Source organism: Bos mutus, chromosome 25 (assembly GCF_027580195.1).
Source record: "Bos mutus isolate GX-2022 chromosome 25, NWIPB_WYAK_1.1, whole genome shotgun sequence".
In the NCBI taxonomy this organism is placed as follows: domain Eukaryota; kingdom Metazoa; phylum Chordata; class Mammalia; order Artiodactyla; family Bovidae; genus Bos; species Bos mutus.
The window spans coordinates 38,375,036-38,400,344 of record NC_091641.1 but is presented as its reverse complement, the minus strand read 5'-3'; the positions used below and the strand labels follow the sequence as shown (position 1 = coordinate 38,400,344).

At 53.2% G+C, this 25,309-nt stretch overlaps 1 protein-coding gene across 3 annotated transcripts; it reads right to left on the bottom strand.

Annotated features, from left to right (window-relative positions):
• Positions 1-129: 129 nt before the first annotated feature.
• CDIP1 (cell death inducing p53 target 1) lies at positions 130-24,574 on the bottom strand. 3 transcript variants are annotated; one of them, XM_070362520.1, is made up of 6 exons: positions 24,069-24,203; positions 3,593-3,675; positions 3,005-3,109; positions 2,745-2,900; positions 2,131-2,404; positions 130-2,023 (listed from the first exon to the last, which is right to left on the bottom strand). In XM_070362520.1, the coding sequence occupies exons 3-6, from the start codon at positions 3,087-3,089 to the stop codon at positions 1,912-1,914; spliced, it is 627 nt and encodes a 208-aa protein (XP_070218621.1). In that variant the 5' UTR covers positions 3,090-3,109; positions 3,593-3,675; positions 24,069-24,203; the 3' UTR covers positions 130-1,911. The 3 variants fall into 3 exon arrangements, with proteins under 3 accessions (XP_070218621.1, XP_070218622.1, XP_070218620.1); XM_070362521.1 differs by lacking the exon at positions 24,069-24,203 and adding an exon at positions 14,594-14,857; XM_070362519.1 differs by lacking the exon at positions 24,069-24,203 and adding an exon at positions 24,425-24,574 and having other exon boundaries at positions 131-2,023.
• Between the last annotated feature and the right edge of the window lie 735 nt (positions 24,575-25,309).

Here is a 25,309-nt window from a genome sequence, read left to right as displayed (position 1 = left end):
TCAGTGAGCCACCTCTCAGGGACGTGGACATCCATGTGGTCCCTCGGTTTTCTAGTTCTTAAGAGTGCTTTAGTTTTCCTTTTTTTTTAATACCTAAGATAAAAGAGCATATACTTGTATTATATAACAATTGTCTAAAATAGAAATGAACTTAAATATTTATTTTAATAGGAGTTTATTACCTGTTCTATATATTGAGAATCTGTGAAAGTGTTACTCAAAAAAGAATTAAATGGTGGGGACACTTTCCAGGAACTGACCAAGCCCACCCACCTTCACAAGTCAGATGAGGGGTGGGGGCCCAGCTGCCTGCCTGCCCCAGCAGCCTGCAGACCTGACGCCTCATCCCCGGTGGCTCTGTCCTGCTCAAGGCAGCGAGGGCACCTCCCCCCAGGGTTGATGACCCCGAGTTCTGGCTGGCAAGGGTCTCCGGGTTGCAGACCCCATGGGCAAGCGCATGGTGTGAAGACAGGTGACATTATCAGTAAGGAAGCCTGATGGCGCAGTCATGGCTGGGCTCTGGTGGGTTTAACCAGGGACTGAGACACCAGCATTGTCCCTGGGTAGTGGGTTCAGCAGAAGCACTGAGACCCTGAGGTCTTGACCCCCTGCCTTCCAACTACCTGCAGGCCCCCCACCCTCTTTCCCTCACACAAGAAGGAAGCCAGGCAAGAGAGCAGAGGCCTCGGGTGGGGGAGTGAAAGGGCCAATTTAATGAGGAACTATCAACTGAGACTGGCCACGGTTCACAGTGACAGGAGGCCATGCAGTGGCTGTGCAAGACCAGGAGGGGGCGGCAGGATACAGCGGTCCACGGGAGCAAGTTCACAGACAAACCCTTCAGGAAACAGTGTGCTCAGGCCCAGGGCAGGGCTGGTGGCCACCGGGACACCTCTGCCACTTGTGGCTGCTCCTTCCTTGTCCCAAGCCTGTCCCAGTCCAGCGCCACGGCTGCTCCTGCTGCAGCGCCTGCTGATGGAGCAAGAGCAGTGACGGCGAACCAGCCAGGCTGCAGGGCCCTGTGGGCACCGGGAGGAGGGCCCGTGGAGAGTGCACCGCACAGCCCAGAGTGCCCACAAGGAAGCCCCGCTCTGTCATCTCTGGTCCCACCTGGGACACTCCAGGCAGAGGCTGTGCCCACACACTGCAAGGGCACGCTATAGCCAGATGGCCTGGCTCCTGGGCATTCCTTCTGGCCCCAGCAAAGGCTGGGATTCACGGGGTGTGGCTGAAAGGGAGCTGGGCAGGGGCCATGGAGAATCGCTTCTTGGCAAGCTAGGGTCCAGTCCCTCACTCCGTAGCCTGCAGGTGTGCTGACCTCCATTTACCCCAGGTAATTCCTGGGCACAGTTAAGAATTCCTGAGTTCCGAGGGCCAGAGTCATTGCTTCTGACCATCGTGCCTGCCTCTAGCATCCACAAACTCAGGCCTGCCTGGGTCCATCCGCCACTCTCAGCCCAGCAGATCAGAAATGACAGTGGCTATGGGCTCGGCCCCACTGCAGGCCCCGGTCTGGGGAACCAGCCACGGCTCTGGCTGCTTTTGGTCCCAGGGAGACTCTGGACCAAACCTGTACCTGGTACAGAAATGGAGAAGAGACCCCAGCAGGGAGGACCACGTGAGGAGACCACTCCCTCTTGTCTTCTTGATCACAAATGCCTAGCACGGCAGCAGCACGCAAGCTCAGCGCCATCCCCCACCACTCGCTGGCCCTTGGCCTGAAATCCAACAGAATTTTTGCCACCAGAGTCAGATGCTCAGGGAAGGGCAAGGCGAAGAGGACAAGACTGCCAGGGGACGGACTAGTGGAACGGCTTCCAACCCCCAGTGGGAGCAGGGAGGTGAGCCACTGAGTGCGGGGGGCGAAGCACGGGGGGCCAGACGGACAGCGGGGAGTCCAGGCCCAGCCCGTCAGCACAGGCGCTTGTACGTGTAGATGTAGGCCTTGCAGCTGGGGCACGTGTGCGTCACATCCTTGAAGTCGTTGATGAGGCAGGGGATCAGGCAGCAGCCCAGGTCACACCTGCATCAGGAGAGACGGGGGCCTGAAGATCAGGGGCCGAGAGTCCGGCCCCTGCAGGGCAGCAGACGTGGGCATGGCGCCACCCCGCGGGTGCCTGCACCACCTACCCCATGAAGCAGCAGAAGAAGCCCAGCACGAAGTTCATCAGGCCGATCTCATAGGAGATCTTGGTGGTGATGGCCTGCTGGCAGTGAGGGCACACGGTCTGCACGGGCGCACCCTCGAAGATCTCTCCCTGCAGCACGGTCACGGTGGTGGCAGCCCCTGAGGGGACCAGGACCGTGGCCGTGTGGCCCCCAGGGCCAGCGTAGGGCCCTGGCGGGTAGGGCCCCGGTGGGTAGTAGCCCATGGGTGGATGGGGACCCGGAGGAGGGTAGAAACCTGGAAACAGAAGACGGAGCAAAGGCGGGTCACTGGTGGGCTGGGGCGCTGGCCCCACGGGAAAGGTGAGCATAAATCCCCGAGCCTCCAGCACCCCAGGACACAGGCTTGGGGCCCAGGCAACCATTGTCCTTCTCCCAGCCTTTCCTGGTCTCTGTCCCAGAGCACACAGAAGCTCCCTGTACCGTACTCTTGGGCACCTTCCCGTGTCTGCTGTCCACCTGCACGGTCGGCCCTCTGCCCTTACGTTAAACACCCACACAGACTGCCGGGTGGCAGCAGAGGCTGGCCCAGCTGCCTACGCAGAGTGCTGGGCTGGGCGGGTTCCTTTCCGTCTTACCTGAAGGCATGTAGGTGCCGTCCGCGTTCACGTGTGGGGGGATGAAGCCGGGCTGGGGCATCGGGTGACCAGGCGGCTCATAGGGTGGGGGGCCAATGTCTGCAGGGGGCAGCGACATGCCCGGTGGGGGCTGCATCACAGCTGGGGAAGTGCGGCCTGGATGGGGCGGGGGGCGGGGGAGGAAGCGCAGAGGCTTAGTTGTTGGAGGGGCGCGACTCCAGGTGCAGCTCCCAGCAGCTGTGAAGGGCGTGGGACCCTACCTGGCGTGGGCGGAGCGCCACTTTTCTCCTCCAGAAGCGGGGCTGTGGGACCCCCAGGATAAGGAGGGGGTGGATCATTCGACATCTTCGCTGCTTCTCCTGGGCCTGGAGGTGAAACCAGGGTGCAGGCTGTGCTCCCAGCTAACCCCCCCCCCCACCCCCCACCCCCGACAGGGCCTTCCGTGGCTCCTCCCACGGGCGTCCCTTGCTCTTGGCCTCAGGTCACCTTCGCTTGTCTCCCCACACAGGTGTCATCGCTTGGTATGCGCCAGGGCCAAACCTTTGGGAGCACAGCCTCGGCTGCCCCCAGGCCCTGGAGATGCCCCACCACTGCCAAGGTAACCCAACCCAGAGCCACCATCCTGCAACCTCCAGAAACTCCAGCCTCAGGGGTCACCCACACTTCTGTGTGGGAGCCGAGGGCAGGGGGGTGGCCTGGTGAAGGGGGTGGAACCCAGCAGCTCGGGAACCTCATCTAGGGTGTCTCAAGGGCAGTCCGACTGGGTCCTCTCCGCCCCTCCCCCTGAGGGGGCACCAGGCTGACCTTCGCACCAGGGCCTGCCTGTGGAGGGTCGGGAGACGCTTTACCTCTGATCCCAGGTACTCAGAAGAGACAGGCAGGTGAGGCTCCTTCCACCGCTGGCCTGGGCGAACACGCAGGGTTCTGGGAGCTGTTTTAGGGGGAGACCCACAGGCAGTGCCCTCAGCACCAGGGCAAAGCTGGCCCTGGGCACCTGGCCCCATGCAGCCACGGTGCCATCCTGTGTCCCTACCCACGCCCAAGCTCCCCCTCCCCTCCCCACAGCTGCTGTCCCCCAGGACCACGGCCGGTCCTCCATCCTCTCCCCACCAGCCCAGAGAAGCCCCCACACGTCCACATGCCCTGCAGGAAGCAATCAAAACTGAGGGCGTCTCCCCACAGAGTTGCATTCTGTCTCCTTTAGTAAGACACTTCCTTCAACTCTCTTCAACAGCATGAAAGCCCCTAAATTAGTAGCATTTTAAAGTGAGAATTATTTGTTTTTAACTGAAATAATGTGAACTAGGAAAAAGAGCTACAGGAATAGGGGGTCCCCAACAATCCTGTAGCGCGGGCGGCTGCGATGGCGCACAAGTGTGGCCAAGAGGAGCTACCCTATGTCCGAGGCCAGGACAGAAGCCGGGAAGACCCCATGCCGGAGGGGCGGCGGCCAAGAGTGCTAGGCTGTGACAGCGCAGGAACGGCCGAGAGGAGCTACCCCACGTCCGAGGTCAGGGGCAGCGGCTGGGAGGAGCTACCCCCGGCCCGAGGCCTGGGGCGGCGGCCGAGAGTAGCAACTCCACGTCCAAGGAGCGGTGGCTGTGCGGGCGCAGGAGGGCCTAGAGGAGCTACTCCACGTTCAAGGTCAGGAGGGGCGGCGGTGAGGAGATACCCCTCGTCCAAGCTAAGGAGCAGTGGCTGCGCTTCCTGGAGCAGCCGTGAAGAGATAGCCCACATCCAAGGTAAGAGAAACCCAAGTAAGATGGTAGATGTTGCAAGAGGGCATCAGAGGACAGACACACTGAAACCATAATCACAGAAAACTAGTCAATCTAATCACACTAGGACCACAGCCTTGTCTAACTCAATGAAACTAAGCCATGCCCTGTGGGGCCACCCAAGATGGGCAGGTCATGGTGGAGAGATCTGACAGAATGTGGTCCACTGGAGAAGGGAATGGCAAACCACTTAGTATTCTTGCCTTGAGAACCCCATGAACAGTATGAAAAGGCAAAATGATAGGATACTGAAAGAGGAACTCCCCAGGTTGGTAGGTGCCCAATACGCTACTGGAGATCAGTGGAGAAATAACTCCAGAAAAAATGAAGGGATGGAGCCAGAGTAAAAACAATACCCAGTTGTGGATGTGACTGGTGATAGAAGCAAGGTCCAATGCTGAAAAGAGCAATATTGCATAGGAACCTGGAATGTCAGGTCCATGAATCAAGGCAAATTGGAAGTGGTCAAACAAGAGATGGCAAGAGTGAACGTCGACATTCTAGGAATCAGTGAACTAAAGTGGACTGGAATGGGTGAATTTAACTCAGATGACTATTATATCTACTACTGCAGGCAGGAATCCCTCAGAAGAAATGGAGTAGCCATCATGGTCAACAAAAGAGTCCGAAATGGAGTACTTGGATGCAGTCTCAAAACGACAGCATCATCTCTGTTCGTTTCCAAGGCAAACCATTCAATATCACAGTAATCCAAGTCTATGCCCCAACCAGTAACCTGAAGAAGCTGAACAGTTCTATGAAGACCTACAAGACCTTCTAGAACTAACACCCAAAAAAGATGTCCTTTTCATTATAGGGGACTGGAATGCAAAAGTAGGAAGTCAAGAAACACCTGGAGTAACAGACAAATTTGGCCTTGGAATACGGAATGAAGCAGAGCAAAGACTAATAGAGTTTTGCCAAGAAAATGCACTGGTCATAGCAAACACCCGTCTTCCAACAACACAAGAGAAGACTCTACACATGGACATCAGCAGATGGTCAACACCAAAATCAGACTGATTATATTCTTTGCAGCCAAAGATGGAGATGCTCTATACAGTCAGCAAAAACAAGACTGGGAGCTGGTGGCTCAGCTCATGAGCTCCTTATTGCCAAATTCAGACTTAAATTGAAGAAAGTAGGGAAAACCACTAGATCATTCAGGTATGACCTATATCAAATCCCTTATGATTATACAGTGGAAGTGAGAAATAGATTTAAGGGACTAGATCTGATAGAGTACCTGATGAACTATGGACGGAGGTTCGTGACATTATACAGGAGACAGGGATCAAGACCATCCCCATGGAAAAGAAATGCAAAAAAGGCCTCTGAGGAGGCCTTACAAATAGCTGTGAAAAGAAGAGAAGCGAAAAGCAGAGGAGAAAAGGAAAGATACAAGCATCTGAATGCAGAGTTCCAAAGAATACCAAGAAGAGATAAGAAAGCCTTCCTCAGCGATCTATTTGCAAAGAAATAGAGGAAAACAACAGAATGGGAAAGACTAGAGATCTCTTCAAGAAAATTAGAGATACCAAGGGAACCTTTCATGCAAAGATGGGCTCGATAAAGGACAGAAATGGTATGGACCTAACAGAAGCAGAAGATATTAAGAAGAGCTGGCAAGAATACACAGAACTGTACAAAAAAGATCTTCACGACCAAGATAATCACGATGGTGTGATCACTCACCTAGAGCCAGACATTCTGGAATGTGAAGTCAAGTGGGCCTTAGAAAGCGTCACTACGAACAAACCTAGTGGAGGTGATGGAATTCCAGTTGAGCTATTTCAAAGCCTGAAAGATGATGCTGTGAAAGTGCTGCACTCAATATGCCAGCACATTTGGAAAACTCAGCAGTGGCCACAGGACTGGAAAAGGTCAGTTTTCATTCCAATCCCAAAGAAAGGCAATGCCAAAGAATGCTCAAACTACCACACAATTGCACTCATCTCACATGCTAGTAAAGTAATGCTCAAAATTCTCCAAGCCAGGCTTCAACAGTCTGTGAACCGTGAACTTCCAGATGTTCAAGCTGGTTTTAGAAAAGGCAGTGGAACCAGAAATCAAATTTCCAACATCCTCTGGATCATCAAAAAAGCAATAGAGTTCCAGAAAAACACCTATTTCTGCATTATTGACTATGCCAAAGCCTTTGACTGTGTGGATCACAATAAACTGTGGAAAATTCTGAAAGAGATGGGAATACCAGACCACCTGACCTGCCTCTTGAGAAACCTATATGCAGGTCAGGAAGCAACAGTTAGAACTGGACATGGAACAACAGACTGGTTCCAAATAGGAAAAGGAGTACATCAAGGCTGTATATTGTCACCCTGCTTATTTAACTTATATGCAGAGTACATCATGAGAATTGCTGGGCTGGAAGAAGCACAAGCTGGAATCAAGACTGCTGGGAGAAATATCAATAACCTCAGATATGCAGATGACACCACCCTTATGGCAGGAAGTGAAGAGGAATTAAAAAGCCTCTTGATGAAAGTGAAAGTGGAGAGTGAAAAAGTTGGCTTAAAGCTCAACATTCAGAAAACGAAGATCATGGCATCCAGTCCCATCACTTCATGGGAAATAGATGGGGAAACAGTGTCAGACTTTATTTTTGGGGGCTCCAAAATCACTGCAGATGGTGACTGCAGCCATGAAATCAAAAGACGCTTACTCCTTGGAAGGACAGTTATGACCAACCTAGATAGCATATTCAAAAGCAGAGACATTACTTTGCCAATAAAGGTCCGTCTAGTCAAGGCTATGGTTTTTCCAGTGGTCATGTATGGATGTGAGAGTTGGACTGTGAAGAAGGCTGAGCTCCGAAGAACTGATGCTATGAACTGTGGTGCTGGAGAATACTCTTGAGAGTCCCTTGGACTGCAAGAGATCCAACCAGTCCATTCTGAAGGAGATCAGCCCTGGGATTTCTTTGGAAGGAATGATGCTAAAGCTGAAAGTCCAGTACTTTGGCCACCTCATGCGAAGAGTTGACTCACTGGAAAAGACTCTGATGTTGTGAGGGATTGGGGGCAGGAGGAGGGGACGACAGAGGATGAGATGGCTGGATGGCATCACCGACTCGATGGATTTGAGTTTGAGTGAACTCTGGGAGATGGTGATGGACAAGGAGGCCTGGTGTGCTGTGATTCATGGGGTTGCAGATTCGGATATGACTGAGCGACTGAACTGAACTGAACTGAACAATCCTCCTGAAGGACGAGCCTGGAGTCAGTCAGTTTAAATATTAAATGTAACAAACCAGTGGCAGGGCCAGAAGGACTGAGTCCAAGCAACAAGAGTGAAAAAAGATAAAATCAATTTCATCAAAATATAAGACTTGTACTTCTAAGGACACTATCAAGAAAGTGGGAAGACAGCCCACACAATGTAGGATAATTCTTTCAAATCAAATATCTTAGGGATCTGCACCATTTAGAATACATAAAGAACTTTTCTAACTCATTAACAGAAAAGATGACTCAGTTTTTTTAAATGGGCCAAAGGATGGGAACAGACATTTCTCCAAAGATAAACAAATGCTCAACAAGCACATGAAAAGAACCTGAACATTCTGAGTCAACAGGTGACTGCAAATCAAAACTACAAGGTACCGTTTCCTACCTACTGGGACAGCTAAGATGAACAGGACAACAGTGAGTATCACGCAGAGAAGCTGGAACCTCTCCCCGCCCCACTGCTGGTGTAGCTGCTCTGGAAAACAGTCTGGCAGTTCTTCAAGAATTACCCAGCAGTTCCGCTCCTAGGTATATACCCCAAAGAACTGAAAACTCATGTCCACACAAAAACCTGTGCAAGAATGTTCATAGCAGAATTACTCATAATAGCCAAAAAGTGTAAATAACTCAAGTGTCCATCACCTGATGAGTGGATAAACAGACTGGCCGTATCTATACAGTGGAATATTATTCAGCCATGAAAAGGGATTAAGTATGGACACAGCTATAACCTAGATGACCCTTGAAAATGTGATGCTCAGTGACAGAAGCCAGACACAAAGGACCATGTATTGTATGATTCCGTATATGAGGTAAATCCAGATAATCCACAGAGGCGGAAACCAGATTAGTGGTTTCCAGGGGTTTGGGGGGTTGGCCTATGGCCAGTATAGAATTCCTTTTGGGACGCTGTAGATGTTGTAAAACTGGAATGATGGTTGCATGATTCTGTGACTAAACTAAAAACCACTGAATTGCACACTTTAAAATTTCTCAGCTGAGGCATGATCTTAATTCTCTGACCAGGGATTGAACCTGTTCCCCCTTGTACTTGGAACACAGAGTTTTAACCACTGGACCGCCAGGGAAGTCCCTGAATTGCACACTTTAAATGGGGAAATCATATGGTATGCAGATTATTATACGTCAATAAACTAATTAAACTGAAGGAAAACACAACTGCCCAAGCTTATCATCCTAATGCAGCCAGTCTTGGCATGTCCCTGCCAGTCTGCACAGGCAGCCAGGTTTTTACATAGTTTCTGCTGTGACAAAGTTAAATCCTTTTAACACTGTGTCACATATATTTCCTCTATCCTCTAAGACTCCATGATCATAGAGTTTAGTATTTCCAAAAAGGGGCCCATCCCTGTTTACTTGACCAATCCCTATTAAATCATTTAGAAGGCTCCTTGTTACTGTCATGAAACAATGCAACACCTTTGACTAGCGCTCTTTCCCTTTCTTGGATTATTTCCTTGGCCTAAGCACACCAGAAGTGAGATTATTAGGTCAAAAAATATAGACATTTTATACCTTCTGTGAAGGATGATGCTGACTTACAGCGCACACTTTGAGTACCGTTAATCACTGATTTGTAATGTTAAGATGACACTTGGTTTTGTTGGTCTCCTGCATCAGTAAGAGGGAAGACACCGCCCCCGGAGTCGCCCAACACCGAACCTGGGGCAGGCGCTGCCACGGGGCACCGGTTCCCCCCAGGCCCTGCCGCTCCTGTCTCCTCTCCCCTCCACATCCACCCTGCAGCTGCCTTTCGAAGCCATGAAAGAGCCTGGGAGGCAGGCCCCTCTGTACCTATGACCAACACAGCCTAGCACAGAATATTTCAGTCACCCTAAAGTGAGATTCCCCAGTGGCTCAGCGAGTAAAGAATCTGCCTGTGATGCTGGGGACTCAGGTTTACCCATGAGTTAAGAAGATCCCCTGGAGAAGGATATGGTAGCCTGCTCCAGTATTCTTGTCTGGGAAATCCCATAGACAGAAGAGCTTGGCAGGCTACAGCACATGCGGTCCAAAAGAGTTGGACACGACTAAGCACACGCACACACAAAGTGGGGTGAAGCCCATCTCCATGTCTGCCTGTCTTTGGACCCATTTCCTGCTACAGTCTCATCTCGCCTTCCCCAGAACAGCAGGTGCTGGGGGCCTCTGGGGTGGGACACAGGGCCAGGCACTTTCTGCAGAGCCCGGTCTCCCCACGCCCCTGCGTGGAGTTAAAAGCACAAGACTTCTGGCCCCGGGAGGCAGCCCTGGCATCCTGCTCTGCTCCCAGCTCCTCCTGGTTCACTGCAGAGCACGCGGCTGTTGAGCCAGGGCCAGGGCCCGGACAACTGGCAGCAGCCAGAGGCAGCCCGGGGTCTCCCAGAGGAAGCCGGGAGGGCCTGGGCCTGAGCCAGCAGGATGTGCTCCTCCCTGGCTCCATCCCGTGGTAGAAACTCCATTTGGTAGTCTGAGCCGTCAGGACACGCACCCTGTGTATGGGGAGGGTGCCTACCCTGCCTCCGGGGTCCCTACCCCACACAGGACCTGCTGAGGGAACACCAATACCGTCTTCTGGAGGAAGGCTGGGAGGGCAGCGTGGGGCTGAGCCCCGTCAGCACACACACGCAGGTTCCTGGAGGACGAGGAAGGGCGTGGGGCGAGACAGAGACAAGCAGGAGGATGGCGGCGGCCAGACGGAGGACGTTCTGACATCAGCTCCGCCAGGGCCGGCTACAGCAGCCGTTCTCAAGGTTTTTGGTCTCAGGACCCTTTAACCCTCAATTATTAAGGACACCAAAATGACTTTGTTTTTGTAGGTTATACCTATCAATACTTACCTTACTAGAAACCAAAAATAAGGAACTGTTAGAAGTATTTGTTCATTAAAAAAATTAACTCATTGCATGTTAACAAAAATTTTAAGTAACTACTTTCCAAAACAAGATTTAATAAGAAGACTAGCATCGTTTTACATTTCCACAAACCCTTTACAAGTCTGGCTTAACATCATTAAAAAGTCTACAAATAACAAATACTGGAGAGGATGTGAAGAAAAGGGAACCCTCCTACACTGCTAGTGGGAATGTAGATTGGAGCAGCCACTGCGGAACAGTATGCAGGCTCCTCAAAAAGTGAAAAATAAAGTTGCTAAATGATCCAGCAATCCAACTCCTAGGCATATATCTGGACAAAACTCTAATTCAAAAAGATGCATGCTCCCCCACGTTCACAGCAGCATTATTCACAACAGTCAAGACGTGGAAAAAGCCTAAATGTCCATCGACAGACGGATGGACAAGACGTGGTGCATATGCACAATGGAATACTACTCGGCCATAAAAAAAGAATGAAGTGATGCAATTTGCAGCAACATGGACGGACTGAGATGATCACCCTAAATGAAGGAAGTGAGAAAGATAAACATCATATGGTATCACTTATATGTGGAATCTAAGTGAAACTCGCTCAGTCGTGTCCGACTCTTTGTGACCCTATGGGCTATGCAGTCCATGGAGTTCTCCAGGCCGGAATACTGGAGTGGGTTGCCTTTCTCTTCTCCAGGGGATCTTCCCAACCCAGGGATCGAACCCAGGTCCCCCGCACTGCAGGTGGATTCTTTACCTGCTGAGCCACCGGGGAATCTAAAACATGATACAAAGGAACTTACCTGTGAAACACAAGCGGACTTACAGATAGAACAGACTTGTGGGTGCCCAGTGGGGCGGGGGGAGGGGCAGGGAGGACTGAGAGTTCGGGATCAGCAGATGCAGACGCTACAGAAGGATAAACAACGAGGGCCTACTGGACTGCACAGGAACTGTACTCAGTAGCCTGTGATGAACCAGGGAAGAATATGAAAAATAATGAATATGTATGTGTAACTGAATCACTGCTGTACAGCAGAAACTGACACAGTGTTATAAATTAACTATACTTCTATAAAATAAAAAAGTCTGGCTTAAGAGAGGACAGCTGGATGCCTGTATCTGCTTCTCCATCCAATCTGTTGTGATGTTTTGGATGAAGTATGAGAAAAGCCAGCCTCCTACAGTAAGCAGCTGGAAGGGAGAGAGGGACTGAATAGTCTTTTCAGCTTATTGTGGACATTCTTCAACACCACACCCAAACTTGACAGTTATATATGGAATACGAATCTTTCACAACACAATTTTCCCTATTACACTGAAAAAAATGACTGGGCTACCTGGTATTTGGAATGGCTCTTTTACACATGGCTGGTTTTATAACAGCATGCCTGGGTCATTTGGAAAATTCTGGCCCACATTTATGAGCCTGATTATTATGCAGATCTGGCAATGTCAAGGCATCTCATTATATGATATGCCCCTCTCAAAAAAAAAAAAAAAAAAAAAAAAATCACATTGTTAGTATCACCACCAATCCCATCAGAAAAGTCTTTACTACTGGGATGTTGTCAAGCTCACAGCAGCAAAATGTCTTCCAAGATTTTAACATTTTCACTTGAAAGCTCAAATTTTATCACTGGCAACAAATACAAAAACAAAAGGTCAGTTATTTTCCTTGAAGGCTCACTTTGTCGGCTGAATCCCCAAGTCCGAATAACTATAGTCTGTGTGTCAGCTGTTATTTTAAGTAAACATGGAGCTCCATGAAAACACCAGCTAAGTAGCTGGGCTCACAGCTCCAACAGCTGCACCGTGCTTCCTGAGGGACCCAGCATGCTGCACGCGCCTCCTCTCATTTCACCACACAAAACATTAACAACGTGCACCCAAGGGTCCAGCTAATACACTCAGTCATTTTTACTGCTTTTTCTTCAGTGAAGCCTGCAGGAACAAAGCCACAACAATCACTGGTGCAGCGGGTACCACACCTTGAGCTAAGTCCCACGGCTGCCGCACCACCCCTTCGAATGCCAACATGATGGAAACAGGCAGAATAACTAATAACCTCCGAGTGTCCTTATAAACACAGTTCTGACCTTCAGCCCCTGGAAGATCTCAGGAAGCCTCCAGGCGACTGCAAGTCACTCTTCAAGAGCTGCTGGACGAGAGGAGCCCCAAGCTGGTAAGGGGGTAGGTACCTGCAGGCAGAGCAGGTCAGGGCTCCACAGCCAGAGGGACCGAGAGGGCACTGTCCCAGGGGGCCTCCAAGCGGGCTGCTGTCACTCCAGGGATGTGCCTGCGGCCACACGCGCCAGACTAGTTCAGACCCAGCTCTCCCACTCTGCAACTGTGTGACCTCACTGAGCCTGTTTCCTCATCTGTAATCACATCTACCACTCAGGGCTGGAGCAAGTTTTATAATAAAGTGCGTGTGCGAACTGCCCAGAGCAGTAGCTTGCGGCCTCGCTCACGAGAACACTGAATAAATGGCCCCGGTTATCGGGGTTGATTATTATGAACAACATCCAACAGGAAGGAAAACAACACAGGCACTGCCGCCTCTGCCACAGCAGCCTCTGGTCCCCCAGGATCTCGGGGACCGGTGACCCAGTCCAGCCTGAGAGCCCGGCCTGCAGAGGTCACCGAGGCCCGGCAAGTGGAGGCCGACCTGGGGGCCCCTGAGACACCTTCTGGAAAGGAAGACAGCCCAGCAGTCCTCCTGAAGGGTCAGCTCTCTTTCCCAGCATTTGCCCTGGCACTCCACGGCTGCAGTGCCCAGGGAAGGGTACTGGGCCTGGACCCTGGCATCCACCTGGGGCCCTGGAGGCAGCAGCTGCAGGGCCGAGTTTCCCAGAGCTGGGCCGGCCTGCCTGCTGCTCCAGGAGCTCACCCCTCAGCTCCCGCAGCCACAGCACCATGATGCCAGCTGGCCCCAGGGGGGCTCTTCTGTCCCCAGGAGGCAGGTTCTAGGCAGCTTGCCAGAAGGGCTTGGGGCTTTGCCGGGAAAACAGAAAGGCAGCCTTTCGCCTTGTCTTCAGCTCCTGTCTGCTGAACTAAGGAGGCGCCCACTGCTCTGTGAAGGGTGGGGGGTCCCAGGGTCCACCAGAGGACGGAAGCACTCAGGCCCTTTGAGCATGCAGACCTTCCTGGAGGCCTGACACCCACCGTCCACACCCCCCACCCTCTTGGAGGCATCCCTCTGCCTGAGGGCTGCTTACCAGGGATGGCCACTGGCTCCCTGGGCAGCGCCACGTAACCCTCCTGTTCTCGCAAGTCCCCAGGGGCGGGCTGGAGGACAGTCTGTGTGATGGCCACTTAACAGAAGCCCCTGGAACGGATGGTCCTTCTTTTGGGAATAACCAGAGGTCTGTTGGTGCTGACTGCTGTGTAGCACCTACTTCGTGCTGGGCACAGGCTGGGTGGTGGCAGGGAGTGAGAGGCTTGGTCCTGCCTTCCAGAAGCTCACAACTGAGTTGGGGAGACCAGAGTCAAAGACACACCCCAAACCCCAACCCCAAGGACACAGCGAGACCAGTGGTGGATAAGAAAGTATGCCGTGAAAGTACAGGCGGACCAGACCCGTTCCGGGGGTCAGGGGACATCTCTCCAAGCGAGCCGGGCAGGGGGAGGAGGTGGGGTCAATGCAGGCTGAGGGGGAGGGCAGGGACAGTGGCAGGACAGAGTCACAGGCCTCAGGAAGGAGGCTGTGCCCGGGATGGGCGGCCAGACAGCAGCCTGGAGCCATCGAGTCTCAGGCCGGCCTCAGAGGCACAGGGCCCGGGGCTGCCCTGCCGCGCTCAGACCTGGGAGCCCCTGGAGGACCAGGGCAGCAGTACCTGTGTGAAGATGCTCTCAGCCTGTCTAACAACAGGTGCCCATGTGACTCGGTTCTGGCCACTGAGTCACCCAGGCGACAGACATTCTTGGAAGGTGCCGAAAGGGAGCCGCCTCACCTGGAGATGGACCCCATGTCCTCGGGCCCTCCTCCTGCCCGCCGCCAGGAGGCTGAAGGCTACAGCCCCGTAGACACGCTGACCATGAGACGACCTCGGGAATGGAAGCCGTTCTGAGGGCAGCTGAAGGCGCCCGGGCCCCGGATGACCATGGAGACACCCTCCCGGCACTGACCACCTCCCCTACCCTGCAGTGAGAAACAAGCTCACTTGTTTTCACCAGTTATTTTGGGTTTCTGAGTAAATGCAGCCAGACCCAACCTCAGTATGGAAGGCAAACAGTGAAGCTGGTTTACAGCAATTCTCAACCCACAGCAGCCAGAATCTACTGATTCTGATTGGTACATTTCCAGCTGATTATTTTAACAAGGAAGGAAAACAAGTACTATTAACAATAAACAGTGCTCCCTGGGCCTGAGGCTTTGTAAACAAGAGGCCCCTCCCTAAAAAGCTCCCACAAGGACTTCCAGAGGCCTTGGCTTCCTCTAGCCCACACTGCCTTACTGAGCAGGCCCCGGGCCACCAAGTTCAGCACTGGTGGGACTGGAAATCCTGAACTCTGCCCCTTTTCCACTGTCCTTCCTGATAGAGGCAGGAGCCCAGACAGCATCACTGGTGGCTGCGAACCATTTCTTCATCTTTATACTTGAACATGGGTGTATCTGATGCCTTGGGAATTCTAAACACTTCAAAACAGGCTAAAGACACAGAAAGGACCAGAAAGCAGATGTGGTTTTCCCATCTGGCTGCTCTCCTCTCACCAGCCCCACACACTCCTCTGGGATGAATATCACAGCTCCATGGAGCTGATACATCAGCCTAAGCCAATGGCCCCAAATACCACAGCCTGGGCCCTTCCCCGGGGAGGCTGGAGCCCTGATGGCACAGGTCAACCTGAAAGTGCAGACGCCTCGCCTGCTAGTGCCCAGGCGTCTGGCCACCCGATACTTCAGAGTCTGTCTTCCCATCTGTGAAATGGCAGCAGCCGCCCCAGACCCACAGGGTTGTGTCAGTGAGGTCGTGATGAGAAGAGCAGGCAGCACTGTGTTCCACAAACACAATGCTTTGCATACATACAAACAGCTGTATTTATGGAGCCTCAGCAGAGCGTGGAAAAGGAAATATACAATGAAACAGAAAAGAGAATATGCTGGTTGCTCTTCATCAGAAGGAAAACCAAACAGCCGACAGGACTCCAAGAATCATCTGGGCTAAAAAAGCTGTAAGACTTCTAGGAACCGTCACGATGACGACAATAACGAGCACACGGTGTCCGTCACGCGGAAGCTGGCTGGAGCTGAGGCAAACCAGTCTGAGCCCCCGGGACAGAGGTACGGGCACCTGGGCCACAGCAGATCAGGCGGGTGCACATAGCTTTTCCGGAGGACAACCCCACTGCCTGTACCTTCTCCCACATTCAGTCCATCTCAAGGCACCTGTCCTCGAGGCACACGCACGGATGGGCTGTGCCCCACTCATGCGCTGGAGTCTCTACTTCAGTTTTGTAGGAATTTGGTAACACCGCTCAGTTCCGTGCCAAGCCCCTTCCCAGTGCTCTAGTAAAACCGGGGGGATCCAGACCATGAAGCTGGGACACGAAGACCACACAGGGTAGTTCCAGGTGGCACTGGTGGTAAAGAATTCGCCTGCCAAGGGACTTCCCTGGTGGCCCAGGGGTTAAGACTGCGCTCCCAATGTAGGTGACACGAGTTCAATCCATGGTCGGGGAACTAAGATCCCACATGGTACACAGTGAGGCCAAGCACCCGCCTGCCAACGCAGCAGACGTAAGAGATGTGCATTTGATCCTGGGTGGGGAAGATCCCCTGGAGGAGGGCATGGCAACCCACTCAGTATTCCTGACTGCAGAATCCCAACAGTCAGAGGAGCCTGGAGGGCTACAGGTAGTTCCAGCCTTGGATACCCCTCCTGGAGAGCCAGCAGGAGGTCACCTGGGAGAGGGGGTGGGTGAGAAAATCCCAAAAGACAGATGCATGAGCAAACTGAGACGGGGCTTGCCCAAGACACAAGCTGGAGAGAGCTCCTCCTGCCCCTGAGCCCCCTACCCCCCACCCCGGCAGGACCAGGCTCAGGAGCTCAGTTTCTGCTTCTACCGCTGGCACAGAGGAAGAAGTACAGACAGGAGGGAACAAGGAGCCAGGGCCAAAAACAGATGCAGCTGCAACCACGACTGAATAAACAGGACAGCCACACCTGCTGGATAGGCAGGGCTCGGTAACCAGAAGGCGGACTAATTTTAGAAACGCGATGAGTCTGAAGAACCAACGCTTAGGCAATCAGAGTGGAACCCTGAAAAGACGAAGTCCTTGCCTCTGCCTTTGTTGAGCTGACACGAAATGGAAGGCAGCTCTGTGCCCCACTATACCACCACGGTGAGCTGACGCAAAATGGACAGCCTTGCAGTTGACTCTATTTTAATTGGTTATCTCAGATCAAGACACACCAGCCCAATCCAGGAAAAAGGTTCTAGGCCCTGAAGTGCAGCCCAGCCACATGGCCACTACAAGGTCTCCGGGCTGTAAGACCTATTTTGGACACAGATGCCTGCTGGCCTCACCAGTCTAAGTGAGGAGTCGGCCTGCCGCCAGGCCTTGCCCAGGTCCCCCCATTCCGTCAGGGAGGAGTGGATCTCTATACTCCCGAGAGAAGGCTTTGCCTTTCTGCCCTCATGAGCTCTAAGGTCCTATATGCACCCCTTGGGAGTGTCTCTGTGTCACGCAAGTCCCTGTGTTGCAGGCAGTCTCACTTCTCACACTAGACACCGCCGGGAGGAGAACGTCTGCCTCGGTCAGTCCAGCATGGCACGCTTCTAGAGGTCACCTGGATGGAGTCAGTGAAAAGAAAAAAGCCCAAAGCCAGCAGACTAGTAATTATTCCCGGGGTGGGACCTCACCGTTCCAACGGTAAACAGCCTTTGAAAGGGCATGCGGTAAGAAGCTGTGTACAGGTTGGCACACAGCAGTCCAGGGGCACACTCTCCGGAGGAAACGTCCCTACATGCAGCAAGGGGCGCCCACACGCCCGGCACTGACGATCCCCAGGGGCTGGTGTCCAGGACAAGGACACGATGTCCGCAGAGGTGAAGGGGAGAGTGGGAAAAGCACTCTGGGAAATGTGAGTGGGGAGCAAATATAACCAGAATTTGAAATTACACTCCATGAAATAGTACAAGGAAGCTTAACTACACTCCTGTCACTCTAAATGGACATCTGACCTGAAGAGTTGACCCAAGCCGTTTGGAACAGAATTATTTTGGATCTCCTCTTTGAGGAAGTGGGAACTCATGTTATATCTGGGGTTGCCTTATTTTTAGCCATGTGTGTATTCATGCATCTAGAGGTCACCTTTCAGGCCGGAAGTGTCTCTAGGGATCACCAAGTCCAAGGTGTCAACTGACATACATCTGGTCTTCAGACATTACTAAGAGCCCACAAAGGGAGGCCTGGACTACTCATCAGGCTCTTTTCTAAGCCCTGAAGAGGAGGAAACAGCTGTCCACAAACTAGTGGGGGAGGGGCCATAAAACACAGAAACTGGTAAAATACATTAGTAGGTCGGCTGGTGAGGCCTGCCACGGTGGAAGGATAAGCAGGGAAGGGAGGGCTTTTCTGAGGCGAATCTTCAAAAAGACAGGACTGAGTTGAGGAGAGAGCCTCCCCCAGGGCTGGCCCTCATAGTTCAGCTAGTAAAGAATCTGCCTGCCATGTGGGAGACCTGGGTTTGATCCCGGGGTTGGGAAGATCCCCTGGAGGAGGGCATGGCAATCCACCCCAGTATACTTGCCTGAAGAATCCCATGGACAGATGAGCCTGGTGGGCTACAGTCCACGGGGTTGCAAAGAGTCAGACACGAATGAGAGACCAAGCACCAGAGCGGTTCCACCCAGAAGACTGGAACGTGCCCATACACCCAAGCAAGGGGAGTGAGGTGGAGGGGTCCCTGCACTGTCTAGGATGCTAACGTGGGTCCCTGAGTCCTGAGCCCTACAGTGCTCGGCCCCCACCTCCAGTAGACACAGGTTCTGTTTGGCCAGTGTGACTGGGACCACAAAGAAATGGGTCCCAGTGTGGCCCCCACGCTCTCCAGGAGGGGCAGGTAGACAGACGATCTGAGCTTAGAAACCAAGGCCTGCCCCAAGTGCCAGAGCTGAGAAGTGGTCATGTGAACAACACGGAATTCCTCTGGTTCTGGGATTCAGTTCAGTTCAGTTCAGTTCAGTCACTCAGTCGTGTCCGACTCTTTGCGACCCCATGAATCACAGCATGCCAGGCCTCCCTGTCCATCACCAACTCCCGGAGTTCACTCAGACTCACGTCCATTGAGTCAGTGATGCCATCCAGCCATCTCATCCTCTGTCGTCCCCTTTTCCTCCTGCCCCCAATCCCTCCCAGCATCAGAGTCTTTTCCAATGAGTCAACTCTTCGCATGAGGTGGCCAAAGTACTGGACTTTCAGCTTTAGCATCATTCCTTCCAAAGAAATCCCAGGGCTGATCTCCTTCAGAATGGACTGGTTGGATCTCCCTGCAGTCCAAGGGACTCTCAAGAGTCTTCTCCAACACCACAGTTCATAGCATCAATTCTTCGGCGCTCAGCTTTCTTCACAGTCCAACTCTCACGTCCATACATGACCACTGGAAAAACCACAGCCTTGACTAGATGGACCTTTGTTGGCAAAGTAATGTCTATGCTTTTCAATATGCTATCTAGGTTGGTCATAACTTTTCTTCTGGGATTAGCCAACTGTATTCGGCAGAGCCATTACTACCCAAGTTTGTTTGTTTATTCTTTCTTTCAAGTGACCACCTGCTTGAAAAGACTTAAGATTCTTTACTCTTTAATTCAGCCAACACTTCACAGGCCTCTCCATGGAGGCCACTCACTGCCCTGGTCCCTGCCCTCAGGGAGCTGCAGACGAACGCAAGGCTCACACTTGAGAAAAACTTACAAAAGATACTCGGCAAAACCCAAGGAGACCTGTGATGGCAGGTGCTCCGGGTGAGAGAAGGGTCGGTCTGTGGGTGGGGGCCCTGGGAAGTCTTCGAGGACCGGGTGAGCCCTAAGTAGGCCCTGCAAAGAAGTGGGCTGGGGTTCCAGGACTGGAACTAAGAATCACTAGGAGGAAAGAACTGTGGTCAAGGGCCCAGCTGCCCCAGGCAGGCCGGCAGCTCCTGGAAGGCTGGGGTAGTGCCGAGGGTCAGTCTCTCCACAGCCCCAGGCAGTACATCAAGTATCAGCTGACAAAGTGATACACCAGGCGTGAGCTCTGCCCGCAGCCCGTGGGCCCTGCTTCAGGGAGCAGCACCCCAGGCCTCAAGATGGATGTCTGGGAGGTGTCCCAGAGCCGTCTCTGCCCCTAAACCCTGATCTGTAGGCAAGCCAAGTGAACATCATGGTTCAAAGAGCTCTCAGATCTTATCTGCTTGTCAAGGTTTAAGGTCAAGGTTCAAAGGGAAAAGTCTGGACTTGGCTGTGTGTTCCAGATCTCTTTACCACACTACACTCCAGACACCCCTGACTGTAGCTTACTCTTGCAAACAAACCAAACCCTGCCCCCACCAAAGACCCATCCCTCTGCCTCCAAACCCTCTTTCCAGAAAATCGAGCCTCTCCTGTACCTCCCTGCGGAGGGATCCCCTGTCCCTCACTCTTGGGGCCCCGCTGGAGAGTACCTCATTGCCCGAGGGTGCAGCTCGGCCCCTAGCAGAGTGGTGCTGAACAAGCAAGTCAGTGAGGGAAGGCTTCCCACCAGCCTAACCCACCCCACAGGGCCAGAGCACAGCCTCCGGTGAGAAGGCCCGCACTGGCTCTCTAATGAGTGTGTCAAATATCCAGACAAGAAAAGAAATGCTTTTCTTGAGTCACAGTCAGGTCCACGGAGCCATCTTCACAGGGGAGCCCCCATTTCCCTTCAGGCCTGCCGTCTCAGGACTGCTGGGTTTGGGACCCTGCTCTGCCATTACATGCCAACCCTGGCAAGTCACTTGGTCCTCTGCCTGCGTCCTCGGCCAGGGGACACAGAGGTGATCGAGCTAGGTCTGCAGCCCTGGCGCTGAGTATGATGACCACACACGGATGAGGGCTCGACCAGGTGGGCACAGGGCGCATACAAAGCACACACTGCAGACGGAACCTCCCTCCTGCTGCCTCCCCAGCCAGCAAGGCTGCTGCTCTTACTGTTGACGTGAACTGTGACAACCATCTCACTTCTTCCTGAAGTGATAACAGGCTGGGGTTCTCCTCAAACCCCACCCAGGGCCACTCTTCCACCCTCCCCTGCCTACTTCCACTCTCCCTGGCCTGTTTTCTCCCTGAAGGAAAGACACAGCCAACAAAGCAGATTTGAGTTTGGACTGAATCAAAACTTACTGGACATGTCAACTACAAATTGGCACTTACCAAGAGCACTGCCAACGAGGGAACAACAAAAGCGTTTGCCATCTGCCTCTACTGAGACTGAACCCCACGCTGCTACGGCTGCTGACCTTCAACAACCCCTGAGGGAGTTCAGGGCGGAGTGAGGCATCCTGTGCTCCAGGGAATCTGATGGGACAGCTCTTTAGATAGTTGCTTATCTTCTGAAACAGACTTTATGACCTCAATCCTTGCATCTCCTCATATCTAGAGAAGCATTAAATCCTTACATGGTGACATCAGATCCTATGACTAACAAAAAACCTTTTGTAAATTGAGTGCTTCATGGTGTTGAACTCCCCCTTCACCAAAACCTTATATATTGACTTTCCCCCACTGCTTTGGAGCAGTCTCTCAGAGCTATCTGAGATGCTGCCTCCCGGGCTTCAGTCCTCATTTTGCCCCAAATAAAACTTAACTCACAACTCTCAAGTTGTACATCTTTGTTTTCAGTCGACAGACACAACATGGACCCAGCACGTTCACAGCTTTTCCTGGCCCCTCATGACACCTCCTTGGGGGTAAGAATGGATGGTCTGGACCACCCAGAGGACAGACCACATGAGAGCTCATAACACCCACAGATCGGGAGCACCAGAAAAAGTGATGAGACACATTTTCTGGAAAAATGAATCTCTGGAAAGGCAGATGCTTTGTTGCACAGCTTGGAAGTGACAGAAGGACCTCCAGTGTGGGCTATGGAGTCCAGGCAGTGCTGGTCCCAGGACCCCAGCGTTGTCACCGGAGACAGATGACCCAGAGAAGGAGAGGGAGTAGGCCCACAGGCTCAGAAGCTGATGGATCCTGCATCTCCTCGCGTGGGTGGCCCTCCCAGGGAGAGAGGCTCTGCCTACCAGAGGTCCCTGGCCAGGTGCCCCCTGCCCCCTGCAGCACTAAGTTGCACCACAGCCTCTATCACCTTCAGGGGAGATGTGTCTTGGAGGATACAGTCTATACAGGGAGGAGGAAACCGCAGGCCTTTGTGGGATCCTAGAAACAGGCCCATTTCCATGCTGTGCACTCCACTTCCAAGTCTCTTTGTGGGGGCAAAATAAGCCTCGCGCCACCACTGCCAACCTGGCTCTCTTCCTCTCTCCTCCCCACTGAGGGCCACTGTCCTTTGCGGTGCTCCCATGGCATGCTGGCTGCTCACTGGCACAGCTGCCTCCCTCCTCATGAGGGCAGAGACATCAAAATACGATGCCATGACTTTAACTGGCACACCTCCCTGTGTCCTATAGGAGTAAAACTATGTCTGTGCCCTTTCAGTAGTGTTTCTGAGAGTGGAGATGAATTTTCCCAGGCCCTGTCTCTTCTCTCCCCTTCAGATCACTGAAGAGAGAGGGTTAGGGTTGGTGTCTATGGCTGTGGAATAAAGTACCTGGGCCCAAGGGACTCAGAGCTTAACTGGGCTATGCAGCCCTGTGCCCCTCAAGCATTAGGAAACACACCAAACCAGCAGGTTCAAACAGAGCAAGAAAGCAGGAATGGCTTCCAAGCTGACCACCTGCATCAGTTCCTAACAACTGTATCTGAGGGACAACCTGGCCATAAGGACACCTTCCATTAGCTCCCCTTCAAAACAGTTCTGTTTCCTGAAGTAGCATTCGCACAGTTCATGCGTTCGCCCTTAGGGTGATTCTAGAACCACAACTGCCTGCTGTTTTTTTCAAATCTTTGCAAGAGCACATATGAAGTCCTGTCCTGGTTCCAGAGGCCCATCCAGAGTCCTCAGGTCCTCAGGGATGGGAAACAGAAAGACTTCCAAGAATTCGGACAGTTAAAAAACAAAGGGAAGAATCTGACGACTACTGAATGCTATGCATGTTTAACCATCTGGGAGGGAAACAGACAGATACCCTCAATTCACCCTGATGTGGCGGGATGGTTAGAATGGTGATAAAGTATAATACAATACTGGACATTTCTAGATGGTGTTCTATGGGCAGTCACTGTAAAATTTTTTCAACTTTCCTGTACATTTGGAATTTTTCAATATTAAACATCTGCCAAGGCAGAGCTGGTGGGTCTCTCCCCATCCAACTCTTATCTTAGATCAGCCCTGAGGAAAGGAACAAAGCAGTAGAATCGAGGTCACACTTGCCAGGCACTGCCCTGCTCAGCAGCCCACAGGAAACACACAAAACTTGTGAAGACACTATCCTCAAGGTCCTCCACCCTCCTCACTCTAAGACAAAGGTTCTCAACCCCAGAGGAGCCCGAGAATTATCTGGGGAACTTATTAAGTAGAGTCCTGGGGCACATCTCATAACTGCTATATCTGAACCTCTGGGGGTGGGTCCCCCTAATCAGCCTTTTGAACAAGGGCCCCAGTGACTGACGCAGAGGACTTTAGGCCCACAATGGAGAAACTTACAGCCCCTTGCTCCTTACCTGACACCTGTTGAAAGGATACCTGGGAATATTTATAAGAAAGCAAAAACATGCCTACCCTTGAGTCAAGGGTCCAAACCCGGACTCGCATGATGCTGTGAGTTCAACTACAACAAGGTCTTCAATGGCATGAGGCTGGGCCCAAAGCCAGGCCAGGTCACTGCCTCCACCCCCCGGCCCTAGCACCAGCATGTGTGGCCGAAAGCGGGCACAGAGATTTACAGATGTAAGCGGGCCGGGGAGGGCGGGGGAGGCAGAGACGCGCGAGGCCCGGCGGGCCTGCCAAGGTCACCACGGAGCCCAGCAGAGGCTTCTTTGTCACCGAGACCCTCCGCTCGAGCCCCCTCCTTGAGGGAACAGCCCCTGCAGAAAACTGGGGGTGGTACTTCCCCAAGCTTGCCTGCAAGGATGTGGGAGGCATGATGGCGGGACCCCAGTGTCGGGCCGGCAGCCCCTGGTGCACCAAGCCCGCCGCCCGTCCGGGCCTGGCTAAGGTGTCACCGCAGCCCCGCGGGTGGCCGGCCAGCCTAACAACGGTACGACATCAAAACCCCAAAGCCGCTCTGGATCGCATCGGCGTCCTGGGAGGAGGCTACTGGCCTGGGAGGAGGCTACTGGCCCGCTGCGCCGCCCCCGGGGTTCCTTTACCTTGACAAGCCGGCCGGCCCAGGCCGGAAGAACGCAGAGATAGCCCTGGTCCAGGCTGTCTGTCTCGGAGGACAAGACCCTCAGCTCCGCGGGGCTTTGCGCGCACAACGCACCCCCCCCCCCACTTCCAACCAAAGGCCTCTGGGAGATGTAGTCCGTTCCAGGCCCTTGAGACGCGCTCTGCGGGCCAGTGGGGACCACGGTGCCCGGCGTGCACCGCGCGGGTGCCGCGGGAGGGGGCGGAGAGGGGGCTTCGCGGCCGGAGGTCGTCCCTCTCCCTGCGAGGGCCGCGAGCGCCCAGCCCTGCTCCCGAGGGACTCCACGGGAAGCCGTCTAGAATGGTCGGGGCGACTCACCGTCGCCGCGGCACCGGCGGCAGCCGCAATACCAAGAACGACCACCTCCGCAGCTCGCAGTCGGGCGTCTGTCAGAAGGAGGCGGGTAGGCTTTGGAGCAGGGCCGAGGCCCGAGGCGTCACGGCGAGGGGCGGGGCCGTGAGGTCAGCTCGGGGGCGTGGCCACACGGTCGCACGTGACTATCCCTGCGGGCCTCAGGCGAGCGCGAGCGTTTCGGCCCAGGCGAGGCACATAACGGGACCTAGGGGTTGTCAGATGAGGTGACTTTGTCAGGTGAGGTGACTGGAAAATCACGGGAGGTTTACCTCCCGGTGCACCAGTCCCCGCCCCTACACTACCCCCCCTACTCCCGTATCTGCCAGAGCAAAACTCACCTCCTGCCTTTCCAGGCACGTTTGTTCCTTTATTCCACAAGTATTTATTGTGTAGGCAATGGGCGTTATGTGGACAAACCCGGGTGGGAACGGTGGTGGTTGCGTGATATGGAGATTCGAAGCAGAGCTTCGACAACACTCCGTCTTCTCCTTTCAGCTCTCATACCGTTAAGTGTTTTGTTATTGTTCAGCGTGTTGGTAGGCATTTTTTAAATTACTATTATTATTTTTTTTTTTTGGTGGCCCTGTGAGGCGTGTGGGATGTTAGTTCCCTGACCAGGGATCCAACTGGTGCCCCTGCATTGGAAGCGTGGAGTCCCAACCACTGGACCACCAGGGAAGTTCTGCTGCTGCTGCTGCTAAGTCGATTCAGTCATGTCGGACTCTGTGCGACCCCATAGACGGCAGCCCACCAGGCTCTGCTGTCCCTGGGATTCTCCAGGCAAGAACACTGGAGTGGGTTGCCATTTCCTTCTTCAATGCATGAAAGTGAAAAGTGAAAAGTGAAAGT